General features: G+C 42.8%; 3 protein-coding genes across 3 annotated transcripts; 1 reads left to right on the top strand and 2 right to left on the bottom strand.

Annotated features, from left to right (window-relative positions):
- Window positions 1-979: 979 nt before the first annotated feature.
- LOC124310927 (dual specificity tyrosine-phosphorylation-regulated kinase 1B-like) lies at window positions 980-7,395 on the bottom strand. The gene is made up of 8 exons (XM_046775087.1): window positions 6,910-7,395; window positions 6,413-6,720; window positions 4,510-4,731; window positions 4,256-4,434; window positions 3,837-4,185; window positions 3,391-3,677; window positions 2,918-3,245; window positions 980-2,838 (listed from the first exon to the last, which is right to left on the bottom strand). Exons 2-8 carry the CDS (start codon window positions 6,495-6,497, stop codon window positions 1,670-1,672), a joined length of 2,619 nt encoding a protein of 872 aa, XP_046631043.1. The 5' UTR covers window positions 6,498-6,720; window positions 6,910-7,395; the 3' UTR covers window positions 980-1,669.
- Window positions 7,396-8,040: 645 nt separating this feature from the next.
- Window positions 8,041-12,680, top strand: LOC124311547. Its single transcript, XM_046776080.1, has 12 exons — window positions 8,041-8,213; window positions 8,282-8,493; window positions 8,559-8,713; window positions 8,774-9,061; window positions 9,127-9,239; window positions 9,316-9,403; window positions 9,471-9,627; window positions 10,857-11,309; window positions 11,375-11,901; window positions 11,975-12,271; window positions 12,339-12,533; window positions 12,624-12,680. The coding sequence occupies exons 1-12, from the start codon at window positions 8,173-8,175 to the stop codon at window positions 12,660-12,662; spliced, it is 2,565 nt and encodes an 854-aa protein (XP_046632036.1). The 5' UTR covers window positions 8,041-8,172; the 3' UTR covers window positions 12,663-12,680.
- Window positions 12,681-13,119: 439 nt separating this feature from the next.
- Window positions 13,120-15,498, bottom strand: LOC124311361 (maternal B9.10 protein-like). The gene is made up of 3 exons (XM_046775819.1): window positions 15,007-15,498; window positions 14,752-14,933; window positions 13,120-14,677 (listed from the first exon to the last, which is right to left on the bottom strand). The coding sequence occupies exons 1-3, from the start codon at window positions 15,142-15,144 to the stop codon at window positions 14,206-14,208; spliced, it is 792 nt and encodes a 263-aa protein (XP_046631775.1). The 5' UTR covers window positions 15,145-15,498; the 3' UTR covers window positions 13,120-14,205.
- Window positions 15,499-15,937: the final 439 nt, after the last annotated feature.

Here is a 15,937-nt window from a genome sequence, read left to right as displayed (position 1 = left end):
TTACAAACAAAAATTATTGACGGATCTACTATAATTGAGAAAAAAGGAATCCTGCCAAATAACGTGTTTTTTATTGATCGAGTGTCTATTGCCGGAATTTCTGATTAACAGGACAAGTGAATGTTTTTTTCTTTTAACCCATTCGTTCATTCTTTATATTTTCGTGCATGTATATCCACATTCTCGAGAAAGACACGATTTTTTCAATGGTGTTCTATCCCCTTTCTCTTCATTTATATGTACACATCGTTTCATCACTAAAAAAAAAATTATGATCGATCTCACAAGATATTCCTCTCTCATTAATAACCTCCTGGTCAAATGAGGAGTTTCAAATAGATGGGGGAGGGAGGAACAAACGAACGCAATGTCACACGCACTCAATATTGGCAAGAGAGGAAAAAAAAAGAATTAAAAAACCAAAAATTAAATAAAAGGAAATTGTTAAAATTATCGTCAATGCAAGACAAACCATCAGATACGATTTGGGAGAGGAGACAAGAGAGGGGAAAAACACGTCAAGGATTTGCAATCGATCGGAGGACACACACAAGACGACGACACGCACAAATTTCAATATTTTTCTTATTTTTGGGGGGGATATTTATCCTTAAAAAACAACAAACAATCCAACAAATTGTATCGTTATTTTTACCGTCGATGAAGAATTCTCTTGTCTATAAAAGATGGGAAGAAAACAAACAGACGAGAGAAAATATTTGTCTACACACACGAGAAGAGTTGAATAAATTAAAAACACACACGCATCTCTCTCTCTCGAGCCACCAGGAAAAAGGAACACAACAAAATAAACAAAAAGAATTAAAGACACGCACAGGTTCCCTGTCTGATTCCTTATTCTCAGCGTATGCAAATACATTTATTTAGTACGGGGGAAATCATCGATCGCATTATTTTTCCATTTTTTATACTCATGTCTTAAAACTATGCTTGGGGGTTTTGGTTGTTTTCAATTCTATTTTTACATGTTTCTCTTTTTTGTTCATTTTGGTCGCTTTTTTATTTGCGGATCTAATTTTAAAAAGACAGATTCGGAGGAGAGTGAAGTTGATGTAGTAGTTGCGGAGGAGAAATTATATTAAGAAGGATCGGCTTTTGATGCTACTTAAAATCAAAATGAGGCAGTTTGTAGAGGGGGAGACGACGATGGATAGGAACTCTTTCCGCGTCAAACCAGCTAATAATTAATATTTTTTAGAAAATCATTTCAGGTTGGTATTCATTTTTTCTTTTGCTTTAAACACAAAAAAATTCGGGTGATTGATTCGGGATTCTCTTTTTAAAAAATTCGGGAATAAAACATTGCAGATAATTCGATTGGTGGGGGGTGGGGGGGGGGACGTAAGGAGTCGTGTGGCATAATTATTTTCGCTAATATAAAAAAGAGAGAAAAAACATTTCGCGGTCATGAAAAATACAGTAGTACTAAGGTTGAGCAAAACAAAATCCATCAAGGTTTTCATTCCGGATGGATAAGAAGGGAAGGGGGGGTTGTTGTGTGGTTCATTATTATTTTCACACGACTTTTGCTTTCACTCGCTCACTTTCTTTCTCTACTCTGCCTGTGTGTGTGTGTCTACAAAAGAGAACAGCGTCGTAAAAGAAGAAGAAAAACAAAATTCAAAATGTGTTAAAATAAAACAATCTGTCAGTGGCTTGCTACGGGACTTTGCTGGACGCAAACGCCCACTTGCATGGGACTGTCGGACCTGTCGCTGCTACCGCTGGCCGACGTCGCCTGTGGAGGGCCCGACCGAGAATTCTTGATGGCTCCGCCACCCACGGCCGATCCTGTCGCCGACGGCATTTCGTTGGCGTAGATGAGCTGATTAGCGGAAGAGGATGACGAAGCTGTTGGACCATTCATACTGCTAAACGCGCTACTGCTACTATTGATATTGCTACTCCCGTGACTGGAAGGGAAGGGGTAGATGGAATTGGAGGAGGATGAGGCGTTGAAGTAACCAGACGAGTTGGTGGACAGACCGCTGGGTCCGGGCGGATGAACTAAACTGTAGGGGGTCTGATATAGGGGCAAGTTGAGGCTGCCGCTCTGCGTGCAGTCTAGCGATGATGTCGTCGCCGACAAAGCTGCCGAAGGCCCACCGATATAGTTCACTCCACTTCCTCCACCGCTCAGGTTGCTGTACGTGGCCGCGTTGTTGCTACCCACCGAGAAAGCCGAGCTTGATCCGATGAACGCCGAAGATCCGGACGCAAAGACACTTGGATTGCCGCTATTCAGCACTTGAAGTCCTACACCACCACCACCACTTGCATCCAGATGAGACGCGTATCTCCTTCCGGCGGCCGCCGCCGCTGATGAGGACGACGAAGAGTTGGAGTAAGTGGGCAGGTGGTGAGGATGCGGCCGTGAGCCCTGCTGTTGCTGCTGGTGCAGATAAGGAGGTAGACCTCTGGGACTTTCGCACTCCATAGCAGAAGACTGGACTGCTGTCGAGGCTGTCGACGAGCCCGACACGATGGCCGAATAATTGACGGGACCACCGTGACTCGGATCCGACCGCGCTCTACTTTCTGCGGCAGCCGCCGCCGCTGCTGCCGCCGCCATCACCGCCTGACTGGAATGATCCGCCATGCTGGCTGGACTGGTAGAGGCCGAATTATTGTGCGTATTGGTGCCCTCATCGGCCGTCCGCTTGAAGAAATTGTGCTGAAGAGCATAGTAAGGTGTGATACGCGTCTTGGGGTCGTAATCCAGCATCCGCAATATCAAATCCTTGAATTTGAGGTAATCCGATACAAAGTGTCCGATTTCACCCGATCTTCTACCCCCAGGACCACCTGATTCCACACCTGATCAAAACAGGGAGAAAATCGATAAATATTAAAAGGGTTTCCGGTACGTTTTGAACATTTGAAATTGGATATTTACCGACGATGTCGTGAAGGCGGCGATGGCCCGGCGCTTTATACTTTTTGCCCTCTTTGGATTTCTTGAGGACGTAGGAGCCATCGGGCAGTTTGTCAAAGTATTTTTTGGTCTTGTGAGCCGAGTCGAGCATGGCCCGCGGTGGCATGCCCAGTACCTCGACAATCTTGTTCATCTGGTCCACCTCGTTGGCGCCTGAAAATAGCGGCTCTCCCGTGTGCATTTCCACCAGGATACACCCCAATGACCATATGTCAATTGCCAAATCGTAGGGGATGCCTAGGAGCACTTCTGGTGATCGGTAAAACCGTGACTGGATGTACTGGTATATCTGTAACCGTTAAAAAAACAAAAAAGAAACGACGATGAAATACTCGCCCACCGCAAAATACTGAGAAGACGCCAGTCAAAAACCCCCAAAAACAAGTTTTATGCAACTTTGTTTGGTCGTCGTCTGAAGTGGGCGCCACACTTACCCGTTGGCCGAGCTGGCAGGAGCTGCCAAAATCGACAATTTTGATTGCCGACCTCTTGGGATTACACAAGAGGATGTTCTCTGGCTTGAGGTCGCAGTGTATAATACTCAGTTCAGGCGTGGAGAGGAAAAGCAGGGCGGTGCACAACTGCTGGGCAAACTTGCGAGTCAGATTGAGCGAGACGCCGCGAAAGTTGGTGTTGCGCAGCAGATCGTACAGATTGTACGACAGCAGCTCAAACACCAAGCACAGGTGGTTGCGCCACATAAAGTGGCGCTTTAACCGCACTGTAAAGAAAGAAAGAAAGAAAAAATAAAATAATCAATAGAGGAAATTAAAGGAAAAGAAAAGAAACAAAACGGCAATTAAATTTTGTTTGTTTCTTTTCCTCCCGACCACCCACAGAGTCGGTGGGCAGGTTGAAAAGGGCTGAAATGCAATTTTACCGATATAATATTTGTTCTCAGCATCAGCCTTGTTCATCATCTCGAGCAATTTGACCTCGATCTGGGCCTGATTGAGAAAAGGTTTCTTGTTTTTGATGATTTTGACGGCCACATGACACTGCTCCTCGTGATCGTAGGCCTTGACCACTTGACCGAACGAGCCCTTGCCAATGAGTGAATCGATTTCGTAACGATCGAGAAAGCGTTCGCCATGCCGGACGATATAGTCGTGGTTGTCGTCATCATAGCCATCGTTGTACACCTTGCGCTCCTTCTTGTTGTGCTGCTGACCGGAATCTTCGCCTGGGGCTTGCTGTTGCGCCCTTCTCTTTTTCTTGGCATAATAAACCTGGCGGAAATAGCAATAGAGAATTAGTTACAAAATAGACCGACGAAATGTATGACTATTATTTTCTCACTTCGTTGATGTGTTTGTAGGTTTTGATGAGGTCTACGGAAAGTTTTCGCAGCGGAGCCGAGGCAGGGTCTCTAAACTGACGAGGTATTCGCGACTGCATCGTCTGCAAGTCGGAGGAAGAGCCGGCGGCTGACGTCGAGGCAGATCCAGCTCCACCACCGAAAGAGAGAGAGGAACTCCCTGCAAAAATAACAAATACAGAACAACGTTAAAATGGAGTCAGAATTGAGTACTAGAGTCAGATGATTTATTTACCTAAGGAGGAGGAATTGATTGCGGCATTAGGATTGATGACGGACAATCCTCGTCCAAGGGCTGCCAGCTGTTCTTCGGGCACCAGCCGGCCATAGACGGCTGTGCTGTTGTTAGCACTGCTGCTGTTGTTGCCGCCGCCGCTGCTAACGACGCCGCTGTTGCCACTCGGACGACCGGATGACGACGACGAAGATGAAGACGAGAGGACTATACACTCGCCGGCTGGTTCCGTTTCGGAAAGGACAGTCACCAACCGGGAGTGAAAGAAAGAAACGAAAGAAGAAGAAGAAGAAAGAAATGATGAAAAATGCGCCACACACACAAAAGTTATAAGGCAAAAATTTATGTTTAGGTATTTTTCGTGAAAACTATTTTCGACCGTCGCTTCTTGTTCTCCTCCGCATGGTAACGAGCCCATGTTTATCTCTTGTTTGTCGTGTCGAGAGTGTGTGTGTACACATATTTATAAATAAATACAATTTTGTCAAATAACGGAATGATCGGTCCCCGTCGGAATTTGTTCGGAATCTCCAACCGACCCCTCTCGTATGTGTGTGCGTGCGTGTGTATCGGCGTCGTTCAGGGAACGGCTTGTTCCGCCGCCAGATGGCACGAAAACGGTCCCTATTTTCAGTTCACTTGGCGTCTGACTCCGCCCCGATTTCCCCATCCGACGGCCGAGTACTCTTAGCCGCCGTGAGCGCCAGGAGGGAGAAAAGAGACAGTGAAAGAGAGAGTCTGATGAAAAGTTGGTGCAAGAGACGTGAACAAGGAGGGGAAGCAGCGTGACGGCGGCGGTGGCGGCGGCCAGCACGAAGAAAAGAAGAAGAAGGGCAAGAGAAAGAGGAGAAAATGGCTAGACGGCAAAGAGAGAGAAAGAGAGAAGAGGCCATATATACGAGCCCCGTCTGTCGATCAACGACCCGCCGGGAAACAACACCCAGGGATGGACAACACACACACACACTCTAGTTGTGGCCAGGCATCCCAGGGCTGAGACGGAAACGAAAAACGCATGCGCGCCGAGCAGCAACGAGGCCGTTTCGGTATTTGGCGTGTAAAGATCAATGATGAATCACACAATTTTCGTCGATTCGTCGCTGGAAGAAGAAAAAAAAAAAGTTGAATCTGTTCCAAAAGATAAACAATTCGTTGAACATGTGTCGATGGTGAAATTGGCGGGGGGGGAGTACCGCCGTCGCAACACCTCCGATTGATGACGCAGTCTCTAGCCCCGTCTGAACCGGAAATGACGTCACGACGTGACGCACTTGAGTCAGCCAGCCAGTGACCGTCATTGAAACGACTTAATGAACCAGACACACAAATTTTGACACGGCATTCCTTTTTTTTTCTCTCTCTCTCCTGAACATCGAGGTTCTTTTTTTAGAAATGGAACAGAATAATGATTCCATTTATTTATCTTCCCCACCCGCCCAGCCGTAGTCATCCCGCCGTTGCTTGCAAAGCCAGACGAAAGAGAAAATGTCTGGCATTCCACATACTCTGGCCTCTCGATCCATTTTCGGGAGTAGTACCAGCGCCTGTGTCTTGTCTGTGGTGGTGGTACGAGACTTCCGGTCCACTCAACCAAAGAGTAGGAATTGGGTAGGGGAGAAACAAAATGAAGAAGAAGAAAAAATGCCCCGACTGCAAAAAACAACAAAAACAACAACAAGGAGGAGAATCCTGCCGTCAGGGAATAAATAGAAGCGACCGGAATTTTCACGTGATTTCTTCTCTCCTACTCCCTGACTTTGCATGACGACCATGTCAAACACACACGAAAAGCTCACCCCAAATGAATCAATTCATTATTCTTTTTCCCGTTCGGGGAAAAATTCCTGGCGACCAACTTGATTCATTTTTTAAGTGATTCGTTTCAAATGAGAAAAAGGCATACTTTTACTGTGGTGGATTTGCATTTGTTCATGCTTGTGCCAGTCGGGTCGCTTAGGCTGGACCATAACGGAACTTTCCATCGCCATTCAGCAGAGGTCACTCGATGACCTCTTTTAACCTTTTCAATACTGTTGGAGGCGGGGTCAAATGAGGTGATGCGCGGCTTTTCTTTTCTCCGAAAAAAAAACCCGTTCTTTCTTTCTTGTCTTTTTTCAGTTTTTGCTGGTTCACACACAAACACTGCCAAATTCACTTGAAAACACTCTTTGGTATTTGTCGTTGAAGAGTTCCTGCACAAGCGATGATCACCTGAAAGATAATAGAGATATGAATTAACTGTGAGAAAGAAATGTGTATGTTATGTAATTATATGAAGGCTTCTTTAAAACACATTGTTTGAGTTAAAAATACTGTCAAGACTTGTAAACGATTTGTTGTTTAATTGGATGCCACAAGACTGAAATTTTGTGAGCGAGTAAAAATGCTCAAGAAAATTACCTTTTCTCAAAACAGTCCAATGTGGGAAGTCTAAACTTGTTCTTTAGGCTTTGTTTCTTGTTCTACGCAGTCAAGAGATTGAATATATTTTATAAGTTTCACTAGGACCCAGCTTTTAAATTGTTTTTGTGTGCTGCCATGGCGTTTTTTTTTCACGAGCCAGACGACACAACACGACACACACACACTCGGCGTATATACACTTTTCTGTACACAGTGATGGCGGGTGTCTCGCACGGCAAACTGAAACTTTCCCACTCGAAAACACTACGAATCTTGTGAGTCACCAACGGTTTTTACACGAATCCCGCACAGTTTCACCATGCAAACAATTAATAATGAATCAATGCTCACTAATTGCGTGATATTAAGCAACTTTTTAACTCTTTTACTGGGCGATTGGAATTACGTGTTGACATATCAACAAGGCCCCGAAAACAGCTAACGGAGACCATCGAGCGCCCTCTATCTCTTTCTCTTTTGCAAATGGCGTTGCTTTGCACACCAGCGCTTCGTAACGGCCACTAAAGGTAACTCTTCATGAATTTTTTTTTTTTTTTTTTTTTTTGAAGGAAGAAGAGGCTACCGGATGCAACACCCAAACCCAATCAGGTTCGAAACAACTTGTTAAAAATAAAAATAAAAGAATTAAATAATTTTAAACTTATTTTTATTTATTAAACTAAAAATAAATGATTTTTTTTTCCAGTTTGTTAAATCTTAATTCGAAATAGTAAACCCCATCTTTTGGTAAAAAGTGGAATCCAACTGAAGAAACGTAAAACAGCGCCGTTTGGTTCTTTTTTTTTTGTCGAATGCAACAACAACTGTTTTCCAAGAAAACTAATCTATCACGAATTCCATTCCAAATTTTAGATCAAGGCTATGACAACAAATTTTAATCTGCGTTAGAAAATCCACACATTCAAGATATCAAGCGATTATGTAAGACTGTAAGTGCAAGTTCATGGTGAAATAAACCTATTAAAAGTTCCATTTCCAATTGTATTCAGTTTTTATCTAACTTTCTCAATAAACGGATAATTCTGAAACGTGTAGTCAAAACATTTATTCCTAATTTGTTGCAGCTGTTGCGAATTTGAAATACTGGCGTTGTTGTAGGCCTACTTGTCCATATTTCGAAAAGTAAATCAAAGCACAGACGTCTGCTGACTGCTGTGCACTCTACAACTCTTCGTAGCTCGTGCACGTCGGGCTATCGTCAAATAAAAGTTCGAATTAAAATTGAAATTGAATTTAAACATGGAAAGTGATACCATTTGTACTAGTCTTCAGAACTTAGGGTACTTAATTGATGAATAAAATGATAACATTCTGCCATTATTACCTAATATGTTGAACTGACTTGTAGATACACGGGGCCGATTAATGATGTTGTTCAAATGGCACGCCTGCTTGAAAGGAATGACCCTGGGTACATAGTAGATCTGAGTAAAGTTGTGAATTTTTTGTCACTCAAACTAGGATCACTTTGCCAACTTGAAGATATGGTTAATGCCATTGAAAAGCCAGAAGAGGGAGAGATGTTTTGTATGGAATTGGCTGGACTTTTACGAGAACTCTGTAAGATATCTTTTTAAAAAGGGACTCTTTCAATTGAAAAAATGTGTAACATTTCATATGCACAGATTGTCCTTATAGCGTTTTGATGGATGGACCCCCTTGTAACAGACTTACACTTAGAGAAAACCGTTTTAAACTGTTAAACTTTCTCATTTCTGAATGCCAAGCTGCAATGATGAATAATCTTGAAAATCAACTGGAAAAATGTTCCCTAAAATCTGTAAATATTTAAACAAGTTTGTCCTTTAAATGCTGTGACTCATATATTTCTGCAATTTAGGAAACCCCAACAGCTGAAAAACTAAAATCTGCATTAATGACTTTGGGCTTTAGCAAACCACCTTCTGATATTTCTGCCAAGCAACTTTTCAATAAAATGGGCGTCAAGATTCGAGAAATTTTATCAACAGCCCCAAAAGACTATCCAGGATCTCCTCTACTGAAAACATCACTGACAGAGCAACAATGGAGTCAGCTTCACCAACTTTTGGGAGAACTGAACAAGGACTATAAACTGAGACGAGAAATGTTACTAACCCGGCTTGATGTGACAGTCCTATCGTTCACGGTAAGAACCAAGTAAAAATTGTGAAAACCTACTCATTTTAAGACGAGACGTTCTTTGGTATTTAGTGGTCTCCGAATGTTAAAAGTAAAATGGATGAAGTATCGGCAATTTTCCAACCCTTGAGATCTAGCATGCTGGCAGAGCCCAATGTGAATATCAGTCGCTTGCTATCCGCTAGGTAGTAAATATGTTTATCTGTCTCGCTGGAAAACTAGAATCTATCTTAATGCTTATTGAAACATCTTTATTACCAGAGAGGATGTTGCTTATGAGGAGAAAACAAGTAGCGCCTCCGTTAGAGAGAAGACGAAGACTCCGCTTCAACGAATGCTCATTGGCGAGGTAGGCCTTAACTTGATTGCGCCACATCAGTTTCCCTATTAATTAAATGAAATTATCGTTATGAAAGGTTCCTGATCGAGGTGGTCGTGCAACTGAAAACCGACGTCCACCACCCGAAATGCCCGGATGGCAGAAACGTAAACCGGATGGAGGTGGAAGAGGTGGATATCGCGGTGGTGGAGGTGGAGGCGGAGGTCAAAGAGGAGGCGGCCGAGTCCAAGGTGGTTGGAATCAAGGAGGAAACTCGTGGAATCAAGATCAGAAGCCGCAGTGGCGTGGAAGAGGAAGGCATTAAAATTTCAAGTCAAAGTGTGTGAAAAAGTTTTCTGTGGATTAAAATTCAATGCATTACAACTGTTGGAAACAACTTTATTCTACAATTATTCAACAATCTCTACATACTACGAACTTTCTTTTTCTCCTTATATATGCACATGGTCCTAACTGAAACCCAAAATTTAGAGTTAAAATGTAGTAGCTACAGTAACAAATTATTTTTGAAGAACTTACTCCAAGGGTCAAAACGTATAATTTCCAATTTATCATCTAATCTTGGTCGAATCAGGTTAACCCTATGTCCTGAAACAATGCTTTCTAACATGACCAAGACGTCCCTACAAACAGAATAAAAAAATTATATTTTTTAAAAATTGAGTTTTACTTATTCATGCTATTGTTTCTTACTTGGCTTTAGCTTTTTTAGCAAACAGAACTCTAGTAAGCAGCATGTTGAACTGATGATTTACAACTGTCTAGTGGTTAACTGGTTTTGTTAAGCGAATATTCTAATGGTTTTTTGGAGAAAATTGGGATTTTTTACACAAATATTCAAAAGCAAATTCAACGCCAAACACAGGCTTTTTTCCCAATGTGTTTCAGAAAAAAAGCAGACGACAACACATATCGATAATGAATTTGATCGATTACTTTAAAATTATTGTTCTTTTTTCTATGGCTTCAAATAATGAAATAGTACAAAATTTTAATTTATTTATCTACGTGATATTTAGTTTTTCCAATTTAAAGAAACAAAACAGGGGAATGAATAGAAAATTGAATAAATGTTTAATTAGGTTAAAAGTCGAAGGAAGAAATTCCACACTCGCTCCCTAGCGGAGAACTGGCGAAGTAATGCGGAAATGCCGAGTTAAAAATCGAGGTTATAGAATTGAGGAATGAAATGTCTACCTGTGTAAACCTGGCGTCTAAAGCTTGGGTGACTGCTATCGATTGTATTTAAGAGTAGTGTCTCTGTGTTTTCATTCATTTCTCTAAATGTGCGTTGAAGACCTAATACTTGTGAGTGAATATGTGTGTTTTAACGGTACTAACAGTTTTTAAATAAAGGTGCTAATGGCGCTGAAACCTATTGAATCTTTCGTTAAAAGTGACTCCAAGTTCACAATGAACAACAACATCCCTCGACCTTTTTCTGAACCTCCGCCTTACCCAGGCACAACGACTCGAGCAAGCTACTCACATATGCCAAATTCAACTATGAATAAGTTTGGTAGCAGCAGAACTGACACCAAGCCAGCAGTTGCACCTGGTGGAATTCCTGGAGTACCTGTTACTTCATTAGAACAACAGAGAAAACCATACATTCCACTAGGGGAAATTCGCCGAAATATCCCAACAAACCAAATAAGACCAGCTCCTGCAGGTCAACAACAACAACAAGTGCTGATACCAAATCCAGGACCATCAAGTTATCAAAGCTTGCCTGCCTTCAATCAACAAATTTCTCAGATCAATCTCAGACCTGTTGCAACAAAAGATGATGGGGATGAAGAAACATCTACCCACATGACTGAGGAGGAACTGATGATGCTCTCTGTCCCAGTCTTAGCCAGACGTTTACTGGAGGCTCAGAATCGAATTGCAACTCAAGCAACAGAGATCAAAGGTAAAGACATCATTCATGCCCCACTAGGTCATAATATTTTTATTTGATTCTTGTCTTTTTATTAGGTCTAAAATCATCATATCAAAGGCTTCAAGAAGATAATCAAGAGCTCAGAGATCTTTGCTGTTTCTTGGATGATGATCGCCAGAAAGGACGGAAGCTTGCCAGAGAGTGGCAACGTTTCGGTCGTTACACGGCGTCCGTAATGCGCCAAGAAGTCGCGTCTTATCAGAATAAGCTTAAGCAACTCGAAAGTCGACAGCAAGAATTGACGAGGGATAATGGAGAACTGAAAGAGCTTTGCCTTTATTTGGATGAAGAAAGGAGCGAAATCCAACAAGCTCCTTGTGTCTCTTGCGGAGCCACTCCGTCGCCACCCCCAACCGAATTGAACATGGCCGGTCTTAATCAGCAACAGCAACCCGTCCGTGATGATGGCGACGGTAGCAGCAGCAGCACCAACGCGGATGAACCAACCAATCTCAGCATGCATCCATCCCGATCGCATTTATCGGTCAATCGTCCTCAGACTCTTTCGGGCATGGTCCACCAGCGGGTTATCCGTACCAGCAGCCAAGATCGATTACTTGATGTAAATTTGACCACCAATCCACCTAATTTTTCAATGAAGAAGTTGCTTAACCACATTTTTCTTTCTTAATTAGGATCACTCTCAACATCGTTCGGTATTGGCCGAGCAATTGCTGCAATACACTCGCCAACTGGAGCTTCGCATACTTCAAATGGAGGAGGAACGAAGTGGGCAGTCGAACAACGTAATCCGTCAACCTCAGCAACAGCAGCAGCAAAGATTGCGCCCACCCCACCCTCCGCCTTACAACGCTGTTCACAATCAACGGGCCGTTGAGCTTGGCATCCGTTCGGACGAGATTCAACAAGAAGACGATCAACTGGTCCATTCCCGTCCCGAAGCCGTCACTCGTGCGCTTCGTGTTTTACAGGTCTAATTATTTTTGTTTTGCATTTTGTGCCACTTGTAGTAACTCCAATGTGTTGTCAATCAAGCAGGTCAGAGAATTTCTAGAACCATCCAGTTTGGGGGTCCTACCGTCGGTTAGTCGCAGCTCGTCCCGTCAGAGAAGCGGATTGGTCACTCCCGATTCAGAGTTGGCCGACGAAGAGGTCGACCGCCTTGGCCAGCAGGCTACTGATGGAGAAGCCCTTGGAGACGGTGAACGGGCTCTCGTCCACGCCATGTGCAACGTAAGGATTTTCTATACGTGTCAATTAGAGTCAAAGACGAAAAAGAAACTGGTTAAACGAGTTCATTTCATTCCCTATTTAAACTTACAGGTGGTCTGGAGGAAATTGGAAGAAGCGCCATCACTTTAAGTAGGAGAAGAAGAAGAAGAAAAAGAAAATGACGTTATTACGTTGACCTGATTTGCTCCGGCCCCGAGTGACGTTTTATTTTTATTTCGACGTTTTATTTTTTGACCCGACCATTCCGTCCCAAAAACTCATTTTTCGTGCCAAGACGATCATTTTTCGTCTCCCAACCCGATTCCGTCCATATTTGCAAGATGACACTGCGTGTGGGTGTTTCTTTTCATTTTAAATTTACCTGCCACCTTTTTTTTTTTTTTACATTTCCTCTTCTCTTCAATTTTACTTCTTTCTTTTCATATTACATTCGTCTCCCCTCAAGAAATAAGTGCATGGCTCCACCCCTACGCCTTTTTAATCGATTTCAATCATTGTTAATCTTCCCTTTTAACTTCCCATGTGGAGAAACAAATACAAAAATCTATTTATTCGAAAGGAAATAATCGACCAATTAATTTCGGAATTATTTTATGCGGAAACAAAGTTGTATTGTGATTAAGAATTGGGAGTAGAGGATTGAGAAAATCCCAGCCATTTTGGAATTAAGAGAGAAAAAAAACAGGGAAGGGGGAATAATCAGGATTTACTATATAATATAATCGACTAAATACATTCTCTTATTTGGTTGTTGTTTTTGCTTGTTTAGGACGAGTAGGAATGAAACATGTTTGACCAAAATCAACCGGAGGAACAACTTCGATACGTAGATACAAAACACCAAACGCGGCACAGATACAGTGTGGGGGGAAAAATTAGGACACGAAAGAATAGAGGATAATAAACAAAAAAAAATTGGGAAACGGAAAGATGTGTTCGATTATACATATATAGTGATAGTAGATCAATAGTATAGCTGGGACGGATTCTTAGTTTTTCTTACAAACATACACACACACCAACAGGGAACATTTTCCGGATGTTTTGTTTTGTTTTTTCTTCTTCGACACTGTGTAAAGGGGAGGTCCTCAAATTGCTAAATGGTCCGAGAAAAATGGATTGTTTTCTGTTATCTAGATCAAGTCACGAAAGGTGGGGTGCACTTCGTAAGAGAGAGTAGCAAACATGAATCACATAAAGAGTTGGTTGTTTCATTAACGGAAGAAAGTTGTTAGGGGGGTGGTGGTGGTGCCGGTGCTTTTTCGCGGATGTCGAGCCAGACAAAGGCAAAACAGATTGCACGCCGAGGTGTAATCGCCAGTGACTCGTCGAAGGGGCGCTCAAGAAGAAGAAAAAAACATAATAAAGGAGAGAGGACAAAACTTTTAGGACGAAAACACACACCCCCTTTAAAATCGAAAAAAGAAGAAAAAAGAAAAACTTTGAAAACCGGGAGCTGAGATAGAAAAAAAATGAGTGGAACTTATCACAAACAAAATTCAAATATCGTTAGAGGTAATAGTTTTGAAAAAGAAATGACGGACGACAAAAATAACCGAACAACGAAAGGCAAGTGTTGACGAGGGATTTGGAACATTGTGTTGTCGTTTTGTGTAACGATGAGCCTTTTGTTTCTTTTGTTTTTGGTCTTTCTCTCTTTTCCTCTCTCACCTCAAACTTTGACCATTTGACCCATGGGCCAGTTGTTGAGGTAGCGGACGGTCGGAACGTAAGCCAAGCCCCATGGGTGCTGTTGCTGGACGAAGCGAGATTTGGGTGCCTGGTAGTTGAGAGCCATGGGTGGAGGAGGTGAGAGAGAACTATAGGAAGAAGTGGCAGTCACAGGATACCAGCCCTTGTGCGATGGGTCGTAGTTGGGATAAAAACAGTTGAGTCGGTACTGCTGCTGCTGCTGCTGGATGGTTGCACGCGGTGGGCTGACCGGCGACGGAGATCCTCGGCTGCTGCGGTTGCTACTGGTGTTGGTTCGGCGAGGGCTAATTTGCTGCTGAGAGACAGCCAAACTCCTGTCGTTGTCGGTCACGACTTGCAGTGGCGCTAACGCGCTACCAGCAACGGCCTTGGCGTCCGTCTCGTTTCCGAACGACGCCACGGTGCAATAGGAACCTTCATGCTCGCCAAATCTGCAAGGCCAAAACAATGATCATCATTGAAAATAATTGTCAATCAACATGTAATTTGAACAAGAATTTCCCACCTGCACGAGACCTCCCTTGGGTCTACCCACATGGTGAATTCCACCGGCAGCCTCAGATCACAATACTCAAGCCCAGTCTCAAGCGCAGCTTTTTGAATGAGAGGATCAGGACGGCTACCACCATTTAACCTGATGCAACGAAAGCCCTGACCTCGCTGAGGCCTGTCAGGAAACCAGTGGTTCTGAAATAGTCAAGTCGATAGAAACATTGAAACACAACTGCCGAGACTAATAATTAACAGAATTGCTTCTTACATGAAACCTCTCCTCAAAGAGCCTGATGAGGTGCCTCTTGAAAGTTTGTAGCCGGTCTTCAGGCAGGTTGGCAAGTTGACTGGACTGGGACACCAGTTGCGTAATGAAAAGAGCCGCAGCTTCGATTTCTTCTTTCATTGTTTCGATCGAGTCTCTTTGTCTCTCGACTCAAAAAAACAGGTTGAACAAAACTCAAAAGAAAACGGGAATACAGCCGTGTGTGTGTGTGTTGGGTGCGAATGACTGAAGGTATTTCAACAACTGGGTTACGATACTTGAATTGAGATTCTATTGTTTCAATACGAGGCCTTGGTTTTTACGCACCATCAAGGGGAGAGAGAACAGAAAAAATGTACAAATGTGTGGCGAAAGTCTGCGACTCAATTCTAACTACTACTACTATCCACGTTGCTCAACTCACACAACGTCCTTTCATCAGACGCAGGAAAAAGGATGTCAACGAACGCAAGGGTGGCACCCTCTAGTGAACGTAGCCGAAAATCACCGCACGATGGCGCTTGTTGTTTCATCATTTTTTGAATTAAGGCTCGAAACATTTGCCATGTCGTTTCAAAACGATGCAATTTTTGTGTTTTTTTTTCTAAAATCAATTTACAATAAAAACAGAGTGATAAAAATGTAATGTCTGTTTGTATAAAGTCGGCGGAAGCTTGTTTGGAGAATTTCGACTGCTTGTTTGATTAAGCTGTATTTTTGGTTTATTACGTTTGATACTATTAAACTAGTTACCAGGCAGGTTTAGGGAATGGACATCCGTCACGCAAAGCACTTTGTTATCCCGAAAGTAATATTGAAAATAATAAAGCACACACATTACAGTACACGAAGTGTCTTTCGGCACGTGAAGATGCACTCGACGGCACGAAAACCTTTTTGACATCCATTGGACATGAAATCATTTGATTGATGT

This window comes from Daphnia pulicaria, chromosome 8 (assembly GCF_021234035.1).
Source record: "Daphnia pulicaria isolate SC F1-1A chromosome 8, SC_F0-13Bv2, whole genome shotgun sequence".
Lineage (NCBI taxonomy): Eukaryota > Metazoa > Arthropoda > Branchiopoda > Diplostraca > Daphniidae > Daphnia > Daphnia pulicaria.
This window is presented reverse-complemented; position numbering and strand designations above follow the sequence as displayed.

Bases quoted from the DNA above. Each gene is read 5' to 3' on its own strand.
- LOC124310927 (XM_046775087.1), bottom strand. From the start codon at position 6,497: ATGGCGATGGAAAGTTCCGTTATGGTCCAGCCTAAGCGACCCGACTGG. The intron at 4,732-6,412 runs GTATGCCTTTTT...AAACGGAACCAG, and splicing joins GCAAATCCACCACAGTAAAA to CCGGCGAGTGTATAGTCCTC. The intron at 3,678-3,836 runs GTAAAATTGCAT...CTTTCTTTACAG, and splicing joins TGAGAACAAATATTATATCG to TGCGGTTAAAGCGCCACTTT.
- LOC124311547 (XM_046776080.1), top strand. From the start codon at position 8,173: ATGGAAAGTGATACCATTTGTACTAGTCTTCAGAACTTAGG. The intron at 8,494-8,558 runs GTAAGATATCTT...TCATATGCACAG, and splicing joins TGGACTTTTACGAGAACTCT to ATTGTCCTTATAGCGTTTTG. The intron at 11,902-11,974 runs GTAAATTTGACC...TTTCTTAATTAG, and splicing joins GCCAAGATCGATTACTTGAT to GATCACTCTCAACATCGTTC.
- LOC124311361 (XM_046775819.1), bottom strand. From the start codon at position 15,144: ATGAAAGAAGAAATCGAAGCTGCGGCTCTTTTCATTACGCAACTGGTG. The intron at 14,934-15,006 runs GTAAGAAGCAAT...TGACTATTTCAG, and splicing joins TCTTTGAGGAGAGGTTTCAT to AACCACTGGTTTCCTGACAG. The intron at 14,678-14,751 runs GTGGGAAATTCT...TTGGCCTTGCAG, and splicing joins CCAAGGGAGGTCTCGTGCAG to ATTTGGCGAGCATGAAGGTT.